The following is a 13,474-nucleotide window of genomic DNA, read 5'->3' on the forward strand; positions in this document are numbered from 1 at the left end:
ATCAAATCCTGGGTCAACCCTCCTCGGCATCCATATTGTCCCTCCTCCCTCTCCTCTGAGCGCGCATCGTGCCACCCTTCTTCTTCACAGCCCTCTCCGAAATCTCCCTCATCTCCGTCCTCGCGTGCCTCTGCGCCTCCTCCACACGCGGCTGGAACGCCATGACCTCCTCCTTGACACTTGGGTACTCGGACAGCTTCTGGCCCAGAGCGGCCTCGATGCGCTGATAGATCTCCAAATCATACTGCGTCACGATGCTGACGGCAACACCAGACTTTCCTGCACGGGCTGTACGACCGACGCGGTGGACATAGGTCTTTGAATCCTGGGGCAGATCCAAGTTCATGACCACGTCTACGGATGGAATGTCGAGACCACGTGCCGCAACGTCCGTGGCGACAAGGATGGAACGTGTGCCGGCCCGAAATTTGTTGAGGGCGCCGAGACGAGCAGACTGAGAGAGCTGACCGTGCAGGGGAATCGCGCCGAAGCCAAGCGTTCGCAGGAGGATGGCGATGCGCTGTGTCTCCCACACGGTCCTTGTGAAGACGATGGCTGACTTTCCGGCAAACTCGTTCATCAGATAGACCAGATACGTATCCTTTCGCATGTGCGGGATGAAGACGTAGTGCTGCAGCAGCGTCGACACAGTCTGGTACTTGTTTGAGCTGATGCTCACACGAGCCGGATCGCGGAGGGAGGCACGCTGCAGCGACTCGACCTTGGAGCTCATTGTCGCCGAGAAGAGAAATGTGCGTCGTTCGCGAGGGACAAACTTGAGGATCTTGTCGATGCTGGGACCAAAGTCCATGTCCAGCAGACGATCAGCCTCGTCCATGACAAGGTACTTGAGTGTCCGCAGCGAGAAGCCCTTTGTCTTCTCGAGATGGTCGACGAGACGTCCGGGCGTGGCAACAATGACATGGGGCTTCTTGCTCAGCGCGATCGATTGGGGCACCATGTCCAGACCGCCAACAATGACGGCGCATCGCAGCGAGATGAGAGAGCCCAGTGCTTCGAAGGACTGGCCGATTTGTGTAGCAAGCTCTCGGGTAGGGGCGAGCACCAGTCCGAACAGAGGTTGTGGCTTATCGAGGAGTGCTTGCAGGATGGGCAAGGCGAACGCAGCCGTCTTTCCGCTACCTGTCTCGGCGAGACCGATAATGTCACGGTCCTGGAGGGCAATTGGGATTGATTTTGCCTGGATTGGCGTCGGGTGCTTGTAGTTGAGGGCCTCGCAGGCTTCGCAGAGGGCGTCGACGATGCCGAGTTCCTTGAATGTCTTTGGCAGCTCTTCTGTGGCTTCTTCGTTCGACGGCGCATCGACTGTCTCGGATTCGGCGTCGGAGGAAGCAGAGGAAGAGACGTCATCTTCGACTGGCTGCTTGCCGACGCGGCCGCCGCCTACGCGAGCGCCATGGGCGATTTTCCTTCGTTTGAGGTCGCTCATAATGAGTTTGTTTAGAGAAGGAAGATAGTGTCGTTCGAAGAAGGTTGGGCTTGAGCCTTGAAGTCCCAGACTCAAGCTGATCAGCCAGAAAATTTTGGTGGGGTCGCTTATCGCCAAATCCAGTCCTTATCAGCTACCTCACCTCGATTTTTTTTCTGTAGCCAAGGTCAGGACTGTTCATCATCACCACCATCCTCCAATACAACCCATCACAATGGCACGCAAACGCACAAAGAAGAGAACGCACGTCGGTGCGAACAACCTTGAAGTCGATGCCCCCGGCCATGCTTCGGCCCGCGACCCCAAATCCATGGTCATTCGCATTGGCGCCGGCGAGGTCGGATCGAGCATCAGCCAATTGGCAACGGACGTGCGCAAGGTCATGGAGCCCGGCACGGCAAGTCGCTTGAAGGAGAGGAGGGCGAACAAGCTGAAAGACTACGCCGTCATGTGCGGGCCACTGGGCGTCACCCACATGATGCTCTTTTCACGATCAGACTCGGGCAACACCAACTTGCGCATGGCCTTGGCGCCCCGAGGACCGACGATGCACTTTCGCGTCGAGAAATACTCCCTCTGCAAAGACGTCCAACGTGCGCAGAAGCACCCGCGCGGCGGAGGCAAGGAGTTCCTCACGCCTCCCCTTCTGGTCATGAACAACTTCATCCGCCCCGACTCCGACTCGAAGACCAAGGTCCCGAAACATCTCGAATCTCTCGCGACGACCGTTTTTCAATCGCTCTTCCCGCCCATCAACCCACAACAGACGCCGCTCAAGTCGATACGGCGCGTGCTTCTCCTCAACCGCGAAGAGTCCAAGGACGACGACGGCACCTTTATCCTCAACTTCCGCCACTACGCCATCACGACACGCTCGACCGGTGTTTCGAAACAGCTCCGCCGTATCAATGCGGCTGAGCAATTCATGTCTACGAAATCAAGTCGCAAGGGCAAGATGCCGAACCTGGGCAAGCTGGAGGACATTGCTGACTACATGACGGGCGAGGGCGACGCCGGGTACATGACGGATGCGACAAGCGGGAGTGAGATGGACACGGACGCCGAGATCGAAGTGCTCGACTCTGCGCCCCGCAAGGTGCTGTCAGCACGGGCCAGGCAGGCGGCTGCCCGCAACGCCGAGGACGAGGAACAAGAGGAGAATGTGGAGCGTCGGGCCGTCAAGATGGTTGAGCTCGGACCCCGGATGCGACTCCGTCTTACCAAGGTCGAGGAGGGCCTGTGCTCTGGCAAGATCATGTGGCACGAGTACGTCCACAAGAGCAAGGACGAGATCAAGGAGCTGGAGAAGCGGTGGGAGAAGCGCAGACAGGAGAAGGAGACGCGGAAACGCGAGCAAAAGGAGAATGTCGAGCGCAAAAAGGCAGAGAGGAAGGCGAGCGGGAAGCACAACGAGGAGGGTGACGATGACGATGAAGAGGAGTTGGACTACAGCGACATGGACGTGGATGATTTCGACAGTGAGGGTTTGGGTGGTGATGCAGAATACCAGGTCAATGAGAAGATGGAACAGGGTGGCGAGTGGGAGGACGAGGAAGAAGAGATTGGTAAAGGTAGATGAGGTGCAGCCGCCTAATGAATGATGCTTGTCTTGGTGCGTCCTTGTTCGTCTTGTTTGCGGGATCATGTGACGTTGCGGCTACTCAGGAGATCGAAATTGCATGTGTAACGACCGATCTTAGTCTCCCTCACCATCCAAACCACCACCGACCATCATGGTGCTGCGCATTGCCTCGCAACGAACGTCGGTAGCCCCGATCACACGCTTGCTCGTGCGAGAGCGGACTGCTAGACGCATCTTCTCGAGCGCATCCCCAAGCAGTCCGCCAGGTGCGCGTTTCCCATGGAAGGTGGCCTTGACAATGAGCAGCGTTGTCGCGTGCTGCTACTTTGTCTGGGATGAACAATATCCATACCCATGGCAAATGACCTCCATCCAGAGGACGGTTCCCCGGCTTCTTGATGAACGCCGGAGCTCTGGACGGCTTGGGATGCGAGTCACCGACACAGTCCACCCGGTGGCAGAAACACAATACATGGATCTCGACGCAGCGAATGAGGCAATTCGGCAAGACGCGCATAACCTCTTGTTTTCTGGGAACGGGTCGGTACAAGGCTGCATCGACGTGGCTCGCGTGGCAAGCAATTGTCCCGTAGAGGACCACTGGGACACGAGCCAGGCGGCGGACAATGACGGCGGAAGCATCGTGTATGCCGGAGTGTATGATGGCCACGCTGGTTGGGCAACCTCTCGGTACCTTGCAGGTCGTCTAATCTCCGCAGTGTCCTCCGCGTGGGAAGCTTTGCCCAAAGATAGCTCGACACTCGAAAAGCAGAAAATGATCAAAGAGACATTTCGCAATGTCGACGCCCACATTATGCAGAGAGCCAAGGAAGTGGTCGAGCAGTCTCCTGCTGGCGCTTCTGCTGCTCTGCAGGCACTGGAGCCGGTCCTCTCAGGGTCATGTGCCCTCGTCACGGCGTACGACGTGCGCTCAGGCCTGCTCTACACCGCCGTTACGGGGGATTCGAGAGCCGTGTTGGGCAAATGGTCTCAAGACGGGACGCACGAGGCCGTCGCACTCAGCAAAGACCAGACTGGCTTCAACGAGGACGAAGTGAAGCGGCTGAATGAGGCTCATCCCGGCGAGGAAAAGGACATGATCAACCCTCGCAGTGGTCGGCTCTTTGGCATGGCCATTACGCGCGCGTTTGGCGATCACCGTTGGAAGTACACTCTTGATTTTTTACACCGTCTTAAGGCAGACTTCTTCGACGTGGGCCCTCGCCCGAATTACAAGACACCACCTTACATGACCGCCGAGCCCGAGGTGACTGTGCAAAAGGTCCAGACTGGCGACTTTGTCGTCCTGGCATCCGATGGGCTGTGGGATCACATGTCGAACGAAGACGCAGTCGAGTGTGTCTCCCAGTGGCTTGCAGTTAAACGCAGTGGCAAGACGCCGGTCGTCGCCGAGGAGAAGAACGTTCGTCTCACCGTCGACAAGGAGGGTTACGGGACGTGGGAGGCGACAAAGGAAAACTTCTCTATTGAGGACATGGACAATGCAGCTGTCTGTCTTATCAAGAATGCATTTGGCGGGAATAGACGGGATCTGTTCAAGGGCGTGATCAGCCAGCAGGCGCCCAGGAGTCGCTACGTGAGGGACGATGTAACGGTGCAAGTCATCTTCACAAAGGATCCTTACGAGACGAAGTAGTCGCACGCAAATTTGTTTGCTAGATTCGGCGTCGATTATTTTCTTGTCTAGCTAATTCCCATCTGTGAAAAAGGTCACATCCCAGTGGTTGCCCTCGTCCTACTCATCGTCAGCTTTTGTCACAACGCGATCTTCATCGACACTTACACAGTAGAGGTTACCCGAGGCCGCCTGCCACTGAGGATAGCCATCTCCTCTGTCGGCAATCCTCGTAAAGGTGTTGGTGACATATGAGTTCAGACCCGATGTCTTTGAAAAGTCTAGCTTGTACCCGTTGTAATGCGAGTACGTGCCGCTGGCATGGCCCACCTCGGTGCCCCCCGTGACGCGGACGGTGCAGCCGCAGGCGCCCTTGAGGGTCTTTGCGCCGGCAATGGTGACGGCGTTGACCTGCTCCAGAGACGTGCAGGTGGGTGTGTTACGATCCGAGCAGCCACCCGAGGAGGAGACGGTGATGCCCGAGGCGGACAGCTGCGAGACGGCTTGGGAGTGGGTGAGCTTGGCCTGCGCAGAGGCGAGACCTAGAGTGGCGGCGAGAACGGCGAGGACCTGAAGGTGGTTAGCTCTGGTGTCGGGTGTTTGCTGAGGGGGCTATCTCTGGCCAAGGGGGGGGCCGCGTGCCTTCATTTTGTCTTTTGAAGATAGGCTGTGGTGAGCAAACGATCCTAACAAGTTTTGGAAGAGACCATCCTTATATACTGTTCATTCTCGCTTGTATCTTGGAGACAAAGAGGCAAGCGTCTCAGACTCGGCACCTGCTCAGCTCACTGCCGCAATGTAAGCCATTTCGGGGAGGTGGATAACGGGTTGCCGGCATGGTTCATGTAGATCCCTTGGCGATGCAACATCGGATCCGCGCGCGTCACTGAACCCTTGGAGCTGATCGGCTCGCCATGGCACGTGTGGCTGATGTTCAGCTGAGGGGCTGGACAATTATTCGCCCCTTTGCATGGTATTACTTGTTTGCTTCGCAGCGTGCCGCGCGCGCTGTGCTTCCGCCTTGGCCCGGGATGTACGTTTGGGTCAATGCGGGAGTTGGACATGCGCAGCAGTCACATCATGTCAAGCTGAAGTACGTAATTACTCATATCCTAGATGATTATTGGGTCAGAGGAATAAGGAAAAGGCATGGTTCAAACTTTTCAACAAAATCCGTCCCAAAACACTAGACCGACAATCAAGTTGGCGTCAGACGCTATTCTCCGCTAGGAGGCGAGTATTTATCGGGAAGCCACTTTTCACTAACATGTTGACATCTGCTGCTACTTGTGCACCGGCTTGAGGGTTTGACGCAGAGTCGCAGACACAGTGATGCCCCGGGCTATCCTAGACGAGCTGGACGCTCAACTACCATTCGGACAAGAATCAGCACAGAAGATTGGTTGTGGACACAGTTCCCAAGACTTTTTTGGATACGATGCCGAAACATCACACCGAGAACCAGATAACTTATGGGTCACGTTATCAGCATATAGTGCATTGACTTAAATTTGCCCTATATATCAAGCCGAGAAATTCGAGCTTCCTAAGATCGTGAACTAGATTTTTCACGAGTCATAATGTCGGCATATAGTGCGTTGACTCAATTTTACCTGTGTATTGGGTCCAAACTTACACATGGATTATAGTATGTCGAAGTGAACTCACGCCGTGAGCCATGAGTCTATTTAAATCAACGAATCCTATTCTGAATCCCGTGGAGGAAGGGATTAGTATCTCATTATCTCGAAAGCCCCTGCTTAACACGTCCCGGTTTAGTAGTGGAAAGCTCAATTATGTCTAGTAAATGCGTTACTCACGAACAAATCGACCACCCCGGGCCCACGTACTTGAAGTACGGTAGTATCCTTCTCCGAAGTCAATCCATTATTCTCCTCAAAGTATCTTCTCTCCATGCGAAGCGTAGTTTCCCCTCTTGCCCAAGGCATTGCATTTTTTTCTCGTCATCTTAAATAGTGGTGTAGATCCCTGTCACTTTCCTAGTGACGGGATCTACGTGTCCTTTCGGTGCTTTCAGTGGATGAAAAGAGAGCCTGCCTTCCACTCCGCCAGCAGGTCGGGGAGCGCGTTTCATGCCAGCCTGAGATGTAGAGTGGGTGGTCGCTCTTGATTTCGCGGGCTTCTCTTTGTCGATTGAGGAAATCCCCGGCTGAGTGGCAGATGGATCCTCATCTTCACTCGTGTGATAAATAATGAGCTCTATGCCGGCCATATCGTCGGGGTCTGAGTCTTCCGTGTGTGCCTCGGCATTGGAGGTTTCATCTGCTGCGAAATTCCCCATGGCGGAGGGTATCCTTCCAGACGATGCGGATGGCATATTATGAACCACGTCGCCATATTGCTTTCTGTACTGCTAAAGCATCTTTCGCCGAGAGTCTTTGTCCTTCTCGACCTTTGTGCTGTGTTTTTCCAATCTTCGAATACGTGCCTGCAGGGCCTCCTCCCACTTCACAGGTTCTTCCATTGCCTGTTGAGAGAATGCAAGGTCTTTGCCCGGATTTTCCATCTGACTTCGCAGTTTCTCACGCTTGTTCCTATCGTACACCAACCTGCCAATAACTATGACAAGTGCGGTGGCGGACTTGACGATGTCCAGCTCCCCTTGCTCGTTCCCATTGATAGTGGACCAGAATAAGGAGCTAGGTTTATTAAACCCTGGGCATGTGCGGATTCCGGCGGTAAGATCGGGAAGCTCCACGTCGTTGATCTTCCGTATCAGACTCGTGCGGTTCCTCATCCACTGATGAGGTGCACCTCCCTGGTCAAATAGCGACCCTCCAGGTGGTTCTTTCGTCACAAGACTCGAGGACGCGAGGGATGGCAACATCCCTCTGAGTCTTGGTCGGGGTTTTGACGGAAGATTTCGTGCCGAACTTTGCTAGAGACCTTGTGGATGTCTTTGTGGGAATTCCCGCTAGGGCTGACTGAGGAGCAGGCGTTTGATGCAATTGAGACGTCGGCATTTGCAAGCCATTTCCCTTTAGAGCCGTGCTAGGTGGAGATGTCTGGTGGGAGGAGTCGCCGCGTTGACGGTCGTTCGTTTGTGTCGATTTCCTTCCGGTATTGAACGCTGCCGACTCTCGTGATTCATGATGCCTCATCAGGTCGGAAGGGAACCTATCAACTTCTCCGCTCCCACTGCCTTCTGATTTTGCCTCTTCACCGGGGTTCCAGCCTCATATTGGGACTCCATCCTAGTGTAAACTGAGGTTCCAGAGTCCTGAACTGGGTTTCATTTTGGCGAGCTGTGCTCTGTGGAGTAGAGCCTTTTTTATCAAAAAGGCCGAAAGAGAAATCCACTGTTCTCTGAATGCGGCTCGTCGCGGAAGTATCGATGGTGATCATGCAGCAATCAAGGTTGATATGTGTCACGAGGTCGAAGGACTCCCGGCTCTTGGTTCGACTAAGCCGAACTTCTATGTTCGCGACGAGCATCTGGCATTCCAATCTTGAGTGTCTAGACTTGTCTGCTGAAATGGCCGACCATCCAATAGACGAATTTCGTTTCGTCCACCGCCGTTTCCCCGAGTCCCTCTGCTTCGGCATGCTTGTTTGCAAAGGTTCGCTTCCTCACCAGTGTACACAAGTCGCCTAATTTCTTATTAAAAAATTTTTTTTTGGCTGTTATTGAGGCTGTGACTGTGGGCTGTTGTGGTGGTAGATGGTGAGGCAAAGGTAATATTGATCTGCGATCCTGCGTGTGATTGTTGACACTGGCAACCCGTTGCACGTTGTGCCGGAAGAGAAAGTTCTCGAAATGGGAGGTTGAATGTTTCTGTTCAAAAGATATCAGATCTTTTGCAACCGTGTTGCTGTTGAAGAAGATTTGCAAGCCTTGTGGCGTTGTAAAGGTCGCGTGGTTGGGGTAAATTGTGCGGAACGCCGCAAAGAAAGAGAAGAGTAAATTTAAAATCAGTGACTGCGTGGGCAGTGGAAGAACGCGGGTTCGTACATAAGTATCCTATTAAATAAGCCAAAAGTGACATTCACTCCCTACAGGCTACACAGCTACTCCGCGCGCCTTCGCTACTTCGGTAGTCCTGCTGCCGACAAACGACGAAAACCACGAAATACCAGGGTGCTTCCAAATCAAGTATGTCTACAAAGTCTCATCTATCGTTATTATACCCTTGTCGTACAATTCTTTGGCTATGGGGTACACAGCCCTCCCAAAATTGCTTCTCTTCTCTAGGACGTACTTTGGCGTGATCCTGTTGTGCTTCACGCCATCTCTCGGCTTCGAGAGAGAGAATGCGTGCAGCAGATACGTACATGAGTAGTCGAATGCCCATTCTGGGCGGTCGTGTGCGTCCATGTCGTCATGCTCGGGCAGCGGGTCACCCTGTTTGAGGCCGGCTATGTTGGACTCGACATCGTCATGCTCGCCGTACAGCCTCTCCGTATCGTCGCGGACCCATCCGCCAGGTGCCTACGCATCTCGACCCATGATGAGCACCTCGCAAGGCGCTGTGTTGACGAGTTTCTCCACAACGGTGGTCAGCAACTTGTTACTATGTGATTGGTCCCTGTTTAAACACATAGGCCCTAGTTTCGTATGGTGGTCGAATAAAAGAAACAACGCACAAGGCAACTGTCACAACGGTAGAAACGACGAGGAAGAGGAGGCGCAGTAGACGTTTCTGAAACATTGATAGAAACGGCGCACAGCCGTTCGGGGACCGCATCACGATCAATCGCAAACGACGTTTGCTTATCTTGTAGCTCGGTGACAATCGCACATGACGTAAAAGAGGGCCGGGCCTAAGCGCGCAAGAAACGCGCGGGGCGGTTGTGGACGTGTGAAGTTTGTCGTGGAGCTAGTGGAGCTCGTGGAGCTCGTGCTGTGGCCCCTTTTTACGATCTGACGGTCTGACGGTCTGACACTAGGTCCCCGCACATGCGACCAAAGTCACGTGTTGGTACGTCAAATACCTGCATCTCGAGTCGGTCTCACCGTCTCAGGGGCCAGACGAACATGACTGAGAGTTTCAAAGTTTCAATTTGAAACCAAGGGAGATGTTATCAATCACATTCATGCCACGGCCCACATCTCTCATTGTCAATTAAGTGTCAATTTATTGTCAATTAAGCATTAAGCATATCCAGTGGGGCCAAGTGTGGCGTGACTCGTGAGCTGCAGCCCCTGTTTAGCCATATCCACTGACCACTGCCTCGTAGCTTTCGCCTTGACCAACGGCCATGGCGGCTCGCTTTCAAATTTGAGGCCATCGCCAACCTATGGGCATGAGGACGTTGTTCGGTCAGCTTCATCTTTTCGCGGCGTCTGAAATATTCAGACAAAGACAATAAAGTATTCGTGGCCCACGAACGCAGCCAAATTCAGCTACGGGGCAGGGACTCGGAGCCTCTACTCCGTACACTGCAGCGTCTGTTATGCTTGACTCCACCGGGTATGCTCGATAACGGATGTGACATGCTTGACAGTAACACTCTCCGAAACCTATAATGGTGAATTGGGTAGATATTAAGCAGTGGATCGGGTTTGTGTACGTAGCACAGCCGGACAAACCGTCACACAAGCTCTGCTTCGACAAGACCCAGACAGTCATGTGAAATCGCTATATACGTGTCGGGAAAGCATAGTACTCTGGTGCTGGCCTCACTAGGTCATGATGATGATGTTGATCCCGGCGGGGTGCCATTGTTCTTTCCCACGCGGAGGCATCTCCATCCGCGGCTTTCCTTGCCGCTCGGTGCTTCTCTCCCGAGGGGTACTGCGGGTTAAGATGGTGTACAGAGCAGCTCGCACGGTAGACAGGCCCTGCTGCCTCTCTCGTTCGAGCAATCTCTGCTAGCCATGGGGGTACTACCACACCCAAAGGAGGGCATCGCGCAAGCATCTGACCAAGGGCCATGTCACGTCAGCACAGAGACCAAGCTTGCGTCACATGCTCTGTACATTTAATCCACCAAGCGACTTCTGCGTCTCTGCGAACAAGGTGTTTTCATCTACTGCTATGGTTACATCGCTCGACGCTTGCCATCCTCTGCAAAGCACAGCATGGTGGTCATTTGTGGAAACCTGAAAGCCATGCGCCCCTATCAAATTAAGAGTGCCACGTTTCAAGGTCGGGTTGTCTCCCACCATGCCGAGAGCCTAGAACAAGAGCCAAGCAGTTGTCGTCACAACCTCTGGCCATCACATATTAGTGGCGCGCCAATCGTGTCCTGGCCTCGCGACGGGTAATCGCCGCGCGATGGAACATTGGATAACGACCAAGCATCCGAAACTAGGTGGCGTTTTTTCCGCCGACCCAAATGAGGGTTCCAAGACCGGAAGAGGGAGCTCCCCCCTCAATTGGGTTAGACTGACCGTCGGCAGTTTCGAACCACGTCGCGAGTAGATGCCATCCCCGGATTCTTGGCGGTCATGCATGAAACACTAACTCCAGCTCTATGGGACTACGTACCAGGACTTCCTGCATATAAGTTGAGGGCAGCCCCGCGCCGAAAAAGTGCATCTCTCGATCAAGTCAACAATTCTGTTCAAGTTTTCTCAACATTCTCGCACCCGATCAATCAATTCAGAATGAAGGCCAACAGCATCCTCTCCCTACTTTCCGCCGTGCCGGCTGCCATGGCTTGCCTGGGCTACACCGGCGGTCTCCCCCAGCCCACCGACAGCAGGACCTTGAACGCACCCCGCTACCTCCAGAGAGGTGAAGTGTTTGATGCTGGTTGGGTAAAGTATGACCGTGGCCAGAGTTGCACTGGCCAGAGCGAGGGAGGTGGGTGAACCTGAAATGTACTGTGACCAATGGCCCCACACCAGACTGACACGATTAGGCGAGGCGGACACTGTCTTTGTTCTCGAGGATGGCGCCACCCTTCGGAACGTCATCATTGGTAAAAACCAGAAGGAGGGCGTCTACTGCAAGGGCTCGTGCAACCTCGAATTTGTCTGGTTCGAGGATGTTTGCGAGGATGCCATCAGCATCAAGGGTGGCGGCACTGCCAACATCATTGGCGGCGGTGCCTTCAAGGCTGCGGACAAGATCATCCAGCACAACGGCTGCGGTCACGTCAACATTATCAACTTCTACGCCAACGACTACGGCAAGGTCTACCGCTCGTGCGGCAACTGCTCGAACAACTGCAGGCGCTCCGTGCACATGGAGGGAACCACTGCTGTCAATGGCGGTGAGCTGATGGGTATCAACCTCAACTATGGTGACAGGGTATGTGGAAAATTGCTCAAGCTTGAATCTTGATTGTTTTGAGCCGATTGGACTGACATGTTGGGACGTACAGGCTACATACTCGAACAACTGCTTCCCCAAGACCCAGTGCCAGGGCTACAATGGCTGCGACAAGTCCAATGGCGCGTGCGAGCCGAGCAAGTCGGGACTTTGCTGAGCAAGGCGGTTTTCTTGTGGGCTACATAAATCATCGACAGGGTTTGACTTCGTAACTGAACGTTGGTGTTCATGTTTGTTTGTCAGGCATTTTTGCCTTCCTTACTTACAACAGGTCAGGCCACATGTTCGGCCCGCACACCGTGTTCTTCTTTTCTTAGCATTAGTATTTTTTCACCTGGTATATAGAGAAAATGAATAACTTCATTTTACTCCTTCATATCCTCCTTATAGGTTATTAGCCCTTATGTCATCGCGCAGCTCCCAGTCCCGCACGGCACATGGAGACGTGACAGAGAAAAGTTACCCTCGACCTGAAGGATGAGAGCCTGAGAGTGAGTCGCTAGAGCCTGAGACTAGTATGTTAAGAAGTAACAGTGGAATTGTCCTGAACCTTGATCCCCCTCGCTCATTTGATCAATTGTGGCAAACACTCAACGAGCGGCAACCTACATTGCTTGATTGACGACGTCAAACCATCTGATTCTCCGACTTTGGTTTCAGTCTGTACACCATCTTGTGTTAATTCAGCTTGTACTCTTGCAGAGTGCAAATTTTTACAGTGGAAATTGTTAAACAGGCGGTCTGCAGCTTATTTGGCGTCCGTCAGCCAAGGTTCACAAGGACCTGTGTCACCCATCTAATTCTCACAAGAATGACTCCCAGGGGAGCGTTTCAAACCACACAAAAGAAACAGTGGACGCATGGTTTTTCGCATTACTTCGCAGCGCACTCCGCGTTCTTTGAAAAACATGAGGGGGACTCATCTGCTCCTCTGAGGAAGAAGTTCCGAAAGGACAAGTAGGGAGCGGGAAGGACAGTGGGAAATTCCATTGATCTAAGCAATGATTCATACTGGCAATATCAGGGGAGTCAGAAAATACTTTACTATGCAGGAGACCGAAGCATGTGGACGTGGGCCAGATTTGGCAGCTAGTGGTCAGTGGTAATCGCCCCTATGTAGATTCTCACACTGACTACATGATAGACAGAGACATGGAATCGGAATTCCCACACTATATAGATAGTAGGAAGAACATTTGCCTTTAGCTAAGCGCTCATATTCTGAGAAACCCGGTTAGCCAACTTTTCTTTAGCCAGCCGACGATTTGAGTCATATGCAATGCGCGGACTAGTCTTGTTGCGCACTCGCCATATGTCAAGAGTGGATCGGTATTTATTTACCTGGATCCCATGCACGGGATGGAACATAACTCTTCTACTCGTGAGGTATAGATCAGGTGCATCAGGAAACTTCGACAAACACCCGTGGACTAGTAATGTGTTACGGCGACGGTCGATGACCTTTGCCTAAGTCCTGGCCATGAGGTCTTGCCTTAACTATTGTTGCCTTAACTATTGTTGCCTTAACTATTGTTGCCTTAACTATTGTTGCCTTAACTATTGTT

At 53.2% G+C, this 13,474-nt stretch overlaps 6 protein-coding genes across 6 annotated transcripts; 3 read left to right on the forward strand and 3 right to left on the reverse strand.

The window, feature by feature from the left end:
• Nucleotides 1–13: 13 nt before the first annotated feature.
• On the reverse strand, nucleotides 14–1,450 carry J7T54_008570 (ATP-dependent rRNA helicase RRP3; the record flags this gene model as incomplete). Its single annotated transcript, XM_051510326.1, has 1 exon — nucleotides 14–1,450. One exon carries the CDS (start codon nucleotides 1,448–1,450, stop codon nucleotides 14–16), a length of 1,437 nt encoding a protein of 478 aa, XP_051358776.1.
• A 214-nt stretch (nucleotides 1,451–1,664) lies between these two features.
• On the forward strand, nucleotides 1,665–3,029 carry J7T54_008571 (uncharacterized protein; the record flags this gene model as incomplete). Its single annotated transcript, XM_051510327.1, has 1 exon — nucleotides 1,665–3,029. The coding sequence occupies one exon, from the start codon at nucleotides 1,665–1,667 to the stop codon at nucleotides 3,027–3,029; it is 1,365 nt and encodes a 454-aa protein (XP_051358777.1).
• A 778-nt stretch (nucleotides 3,030–3,807) lies between these two features.
• On the forward strand, nucleotides 3,808–4,689 carry J7T54_008572 (Protein phosphatase 2C-like protein; the record flags this gene model as incomplete). The annotated part of the gene is made up of 1 exon (XM_051510328.1): nucleotides 3,808–4,689. The coding sequence occupies one exon, from the start codon at nucleotides 3,808–3,810 to the stop codon at nucleotides 4,687–4,689; it is 882 nt and encodes a 293-aa protein (XP_051358778.1).
• A 51-nt stretch (nucleotides 4,690–4,740) lies between these two features.
• Nucleotides 4,741–5,475, reverse strand: J7T54_008573 (uncharacterized protein; the record flags this gene model as incomplete). Its single annotated transcript, XM_051510329.1, has 3 exons — nucleotides 4,741–4,788; nucleotides 4,837–5,238; nucleotides 5,458–5,475. The coding sequence occupies 3 exons, from the start codon at nucleotides 5,473–5,475 to the stop codon at nucleotides 4,741–4,743; spliced, it is 468 nt and encodes a 155-aa protein (XP_051358779.1).
• Nucleotides 5,476–8,788: 3,313 nt separating this feature from the next.
• On the reverse strand, nucleotides 8,789–9,338 carry J7T54_008574 (glycosyl transferase; the record flags this gene model as incomplete). The annotated part of the gene is made up of 2 exons (XM_051510330.1): nucleotides 8,789–9,118; nucleotides 9,288–9,338. The coding sequence occupies 2 exons, from the start codon at nucleotides 9,336–9,338 to the stop codon at nucleotides 8,789–8,791; spliced, it is 381 nt and encodes a 126-aa protein (XP_051358780.1).
• Nucleotides 9,339–11,239: 1,901 nt separating this feature from the next.
• J7T54_008575 (polysaccharide lyase family 3) lies at nucleotides 11,240–12,066 on the forward strand (the record flags this gene model as incomplete). Its single annotated transcript, XM_051510331.1, has 3 exons — nucleotides 11,240–11,438; nucleotides 11,497–11,888; nucleotides 11,962–12,066. 3 exons carry the CDS (start codon nucleotides 11,240–11,242, stop codon nucleotides 12,064–12,066), a joined length of 696 nt encoding a protein of 231 aa, XP_051358781.1.
• Nucleotides 12,067–13,474: the final 1,408 nt, after the last annotated feature.

The sequence above is a fragment of the Emericellopsis cladophorae genome (genome assembly GCF_022114955.1).
Source record: "Emericellopsis cladophorae strain MUM 19.33 chromosome Unknown NODE_91_length_55592_cov_114_994524, whole genome shotgun sequence".
NCBI classification, from domain to species: Eukaryota; Fungi; Ascomycota; class Sordariomycetes; order Hypocreales; family Bionectriaceae; genus Emericellopsis; species Emericellopsis cladophorae.